Consider the following 5,470-nt stretch of genomic DNA (forward strand, 5'->3'; position numbering starts at 1 on the left):
CTTTAGAATCAATGAATCTAGTCGTGGGGGACAAGGAGGAGGTATGAGGGGATGAAGAGCAGGGGGGAGGGGACCTATAAGGTGTTATAATTGTGATCAGGAGGGACATGTCACCAGATACTGTCCACTCCCAAGAATGCCTTGGTGCCTACAATGCAAGGTCAATACACATGCCACCGAAGATTGTCTTGAGATAATCGCAAAATGGGAAGAAAGAATCAAATAGAGTGGGACTAATTTGATCAATGCAGAACCATGAAATTCTAAATAGCTTCCAGTAACTAATATAAATATAGTTAACAGAGAGGGTAAGAATATAGGTGATGATCGGGGTATGGTAGACTAGCCTTCAATTGTTCAAGTAGCATCACCAAAGCAGTCATACAACCCCACCCAACAAAAGAAATACTATCAGGAAGAAACCAAATTATTTGATGGGTTAGCAAATATAAAAGGAGACAAGAAAGAAGACTCACACATAGTAGGTAACACTGGACCAATCAAAGAATGGTTTAGGATATTTTTGTAGATTGTTGATAATGAATAGATGTTAAAGGAGTTGCGCAGGAGTTTGAAAGCAGTATTTCCAGAAGACAAAGAGAAAGAGGAAACCATATCGGCGAACCTACCCATTCGAGAAGGGTACGACGAAACAAGAAGAGGACCGGTAGAGAATTCCAAATAGCTACTCAAGTCGCAAGATTCCAAAGAAGGGATACAATTTTAGATCTTGGGTCAAATGTAAATATTCTACCTAGAAAAACATGGGAAGTGCTGGAGAAGCCACAACTTAAATATTCACCAATACAACTGCGGATGGTGAGTGAGTATTGCATCTTGCAAATTGGAAGGTTGGAAGATGTAGAAGTAGATATAGCAGGGGTAAAAACTTATACTGAATTTGAAGTAATTGATATAATGGGTGATAAGGATCCGTACCCAGCACTCCTTAGTATCGACTAGGCATACGAGAACTATGATATCATCAACCTAAAGAAAGAGTTGATGATTTTTAAAGTAGAAGGAATGTTGGTAATACAACTGCTAGATTCATACCAAGGACCAAGGTTCATGGAACCTTTAGATGGCCGAGACAAGTCAGGAATGCTAGATCATTTGTATAGGCTAACAACAGGAAAAAGAGAAGACTACATAAATCCCACAGCAAGAGGATTAGTCAGTTGGAGGAGCATACAAAGTTCAGATTCTGGTTCAGAATCTGCTTGGGATGCATGGAAACAAGGAGGATACGATATTGATACCAGAAGCTACGCCAAGATATGCAGGATAAACTGGATTTGGGCAGAGGTAAGCAAATATCCTACCTTCCACGGTATTGAACCAGTAGAATTTTTTTTAAATAAAGTGGACATAAACATAAGAGAATATCACAAAGTCCCACTATTAGATATTGCATTACACGCCACCCCGACAAGGTGGTGGAAAGCGCATCACAACACTTTGCGTGAATGGGAGACTATCAAGCGAGCCATGAGAGAGAGGTTTAGACAAGAAGGAGACTGGCCACATGACAAGGTGAAATATAGAGGAAACTCAAAGACCATAAAACATTTAGAGGACTACATAGAGAAATGGGAAAGAGAGAAAGTACTGAAGGAACTTTGGGTGCATTTATTCATACATACCTTAGGTACAATAACACAAGCATGGTATATATAGGAGGAAATTCATAGACAGACAGCATATTAGGATATCATGGCTAGACAATTCAGTAGCAGTTTCTCGTTTAAAGATAGTGATCGACGCATGACTGAAACCTTATATTCCATTAAAAGGATCCTATTTACTCTAATACAGTTATAGGAAGGTTGCATTGACGATAAATTCCTACAATATTTCTATGAAGCAAGGTATCTAGAATACATATCTTGCAGCAAAGTAAATGCAGATCTAGAGGGGGTTGAACTAGAAGGACTGAGACACCTGACATTTCAAGAAACAGAAGGTGAACAGGATATTCAAGAAATCCCTTCAGGAGACACTGCACACTTTCTCCCAATGAAACTGTGGAAGCATAACATTGGTTCAGAGAATAAACCTAAGATGGCATCCATCGGAGATTATTGGGACGAGCAGACAACTAGGGAGATTTTTTATCTGTTGCGTGAATACGAAGACTTATTTCCAGCCTCTGTGGCTGAATTAAAAGGGATAAAAGGGGACATTGGAGAGATGAAGATCGTGCTAAACTAAATGCCCATCCAGTGAAACACAGACCATATAGGCTAAACCCAAGAGTGAAAGAGAAGGTCAAGAAAGAGATTGACAAAATGTTAGAAGCCGGACTTATATTCCTAGTGGATGAAGCAGAATGGATTAGCTCGATTGTAATACAGAACAAGAAAGATGCCACAAAAATCAGAGTCTGTGTAGATTACAGGAGCCTAAACAATGCATGTGTACATGATCCATTCCCGACGTTGTTTAGTGATGAAGTTCTAGACAATGTTGCGGGGAATGAGGCATATTCCTTCACTGATGGATTTTCAAGTTATCATCAGGTCCATATAGTGGAAGAAGATAAGAAGAAAACAACATTCACGACAGAATGGGGGTCATATGCCTATCATGTAATGTCATTCGGTCTGAATAACGCACCAATGATTTTTTCACGAATTGTCATAACTACCTTTAGAGATTATATTCATAGGTTCTTAGAAGTATACATGGATGACTGGATGGTGTACAGTTTGCTAAAGAAACACACCAGTCTACTACGGGTCATGTTTGAAAGGTGCAGGCAGTTACAAATCTCATTAAATCTCAAGAAATGCATCTTTGCAGTTCCATTCGAAACATTATTGGGCCATATTGTTTGCAAAGATGGGGTGTGTGTAGATCCCGTAAAGGTTGTGGCAATTGTAAATATGGAGCCGCAAAATAACATAAAGCAACTACGAGTAGCACTGGGCCATACAGGATATTACTGTCGATTTATTCAAAATTATGCCTCAATTACAACTCCTATGGAGAAACTATTGAAGAAAATAGAAGCTTTCATGTGGACAGAGGCTTATCAAGCGACACTGAACAAATTAAAAGAAAAACTAGTAAGCACCCCTATTATTATATACCCAAACTAGAATAAGCAGTTTCACATACATATTGATGCATCAGGAATAGCACTAGGAGCAGTTTTGGCCCAACTTGGAGAAAGAAACATGGATCACCCAATCTACTTTTCCATTAGAAAAATATCAACAGCCAAGAAGAACTACACAACAATGGAGAGGGAAGCACTGGAAATGGTTTACTCCCCAAAAAAATTTAGACACTATCTGCTGGGGGAACCATTCAATTTCTTCACAGACCACTCAACTTTAAAATACCTAGTGAACAGGACAGTGTTGGAGAACAAAATCTATTGGTGGTTACTATTGTTCCAAGAATTCACCTTCGAAGTGGTCATAAAACTGGGAAGGTTAAATGTGGGGCTAGACCATCTATCAAGGTTAGAATCAGGAGAAAATGAAGGACCTTTAGATGACCAACTTCCAAATGCTGACTTGTTCCGAATAGAAGCCATTCCAGACTACTTAGAGGATATTGTTTTGTTACTAACAACAGGATACTACCCGGAGGGATACACGTCAATGCAGAAGCGACACCTAATAGTGAGAGCGGCAGATTATCAGTTAATTGCAGGACACCTATACAAGTTGGGCCTCGATCAAGTTCTACGATGCTGTCTCCTTCAACATGAAAGGCAGGAATTGCTATGGGAGTGCCATGTTGGAGTTGAGGGAGGCCATGTCGGGGACAAAGATACTATAAGGAAGATACTGTAAGATGGATTGTGGTGGCCCACCATCCACAAGGACGCTAAATAATATGCAAAGAGTTGCGATGTTTGCCATAGAGTTTGGAAGCCATCTCAATAGGATGAACTGCCCCTAAATCCAATTCACATGGTACAAATATTTGAGAAATGGGCAATATATTTCATTAGCACTATCACGCCACCAGCATGTCATTCCCATGCTAGATATATCATAACCGCTACACAGTACCTTACTCGATGGGTAGAGGCAGCGCCAGTCAAGGATTGTACAGCCAATACTGCAGCAAGATTCATCTTTGAGTGCATTATATCAAGATTTGGATGTCCAAAAGTCTTAACCATTGATCAAGGGATGCATTTCATTAATGAAACTATCGCATCTCTCCTAAATAACTTCATGGTCCAATATCACAAAAGCAACCCATACCACCCACAGGCCAACATAATGGTTGAAGCCTTTAATAAAATACTCGAGAGGGGTTTGAAAAAAATTGTGTCAGCAAACCGAGACGATTGGGATGAATGGGTACTAGCAACACTATGGGCTTACATAATGACAGTCAAGAGAACACACAAGAAAATTCCATTCCAACTAGTATATGGTAGAGAGGTAGTAGTACCAGCAGAATTCATTGTCCCGAGCATTTTTATCTCTTAGGCCACCAAAATGACAGATGATGCAACTTTGAAAGAGAGAATGGAACAACTGATGGAGTTGGATGAATCAAGGTTTTTAGTGGAGTTCCACCAATTAGTTGAACAAAGGAGATAGAAGGCTTGGCACGATAGACACATAAAAAAGAAAACCTTCAAGATAGGGGATCATGCTCTACTGTATGACAGTAAGTTTCAAAAGTTTCTAGGAAAACTTCAAATGCATTGGTTGGGGTCATTCATAGTTGCGGATATTAAAGATTCAGGGGCGGTGAAGTTAGCGCACCTAGATGGAATATTGTTGTCTAGATGGGTGAACGGTGCACGCCTGAAGCCTTTCTACAAATCCACAATCACGCTATCAAATTAAAGGGGTCTTGGAAACAAGCCCGCAAGTAGGTTTTAGTCAATAATACATAGTCAATCTATAATAAATGCATAGTGAGTCACATGATTCAATAGCATACTCTTTTACATCCTATGTCTTTCTCATTTTTTCAAAATATATAGCACATGTCAATCTGGTTACAGAAATAATATCATGTCACCACAACCCACTTATGGTGGGGGGGATAGTCGCACGTTCCACGAGTCTTTTTCATTGTATTACTTGTCTTTTCCATAATAAGTAGGCAATAATACACCTGTCAGGTAGAGTTCTGTAAAATCTTTTCCTGTTGGGGAATAAATTAGCTAATAATTACACACCATTATGGAAAATTTATTAACCATGCGGCCCACTCTGTCCTTTCCCATGCTACGTCATACCAGTTAGATCCAGGTTAGCAGACAGTGGCATAACATGATTAAGAAGCATAGGGAAAGTTGTCATAGTAATTAGTTATCAAGTCCAGTCAGAAACATCGTGTCAAGTTTGTCTACTTAATTTGCATGGCAATGTAGGGAGTTTCAGAATTTCAAACACAGGTGACAGAAAAACATTAATTTCGCTCTGAGAGAACTAGCAACAGCAAAGAGGTAGAGATTCCAAAGCTCCGATCATGATTGTCTACC

The 5,470-nt window shown here is 39.5% G+C and overlaps 1 protein-coding gene across 1 annotated transcript; it reads left to right on the top strand.

Moving 5' to 3' along the window:
- Positions 1-3,245: 3,245 nt before the first annotated feature.
- On the top strand, positions 3,246-3,809 carry LOC149243356 (uncharacterized). The gene has a single exon (XM_089371196.1). It carries the CDS (start codon positions 3,246-3,248, stop codon positions 3,807-3,809), a length of 564 nt encoding a protein of 187 aa, XP_089227322.1.
- The last annotated feature ends 1,661 nt before the right edge of the window (positions 3,810-5,470 follow it).

Source organism: Pinus tabuliformis, chromosome 8 (genome assembly GCF_031772625.1).
Source record: "Pinus tabuliformis cultivar Carrire ecotype Pingquan chromosome 8, CPIR1, whole genome shotgun sequence".
In the NCBI taxonomy this organism is placed as follows: Eukaryota; Viridiplantae; Streptophyta; class Pinopsida; order Pinales; family Pinaceae; genus Pinus; species Pinus tabuliformis.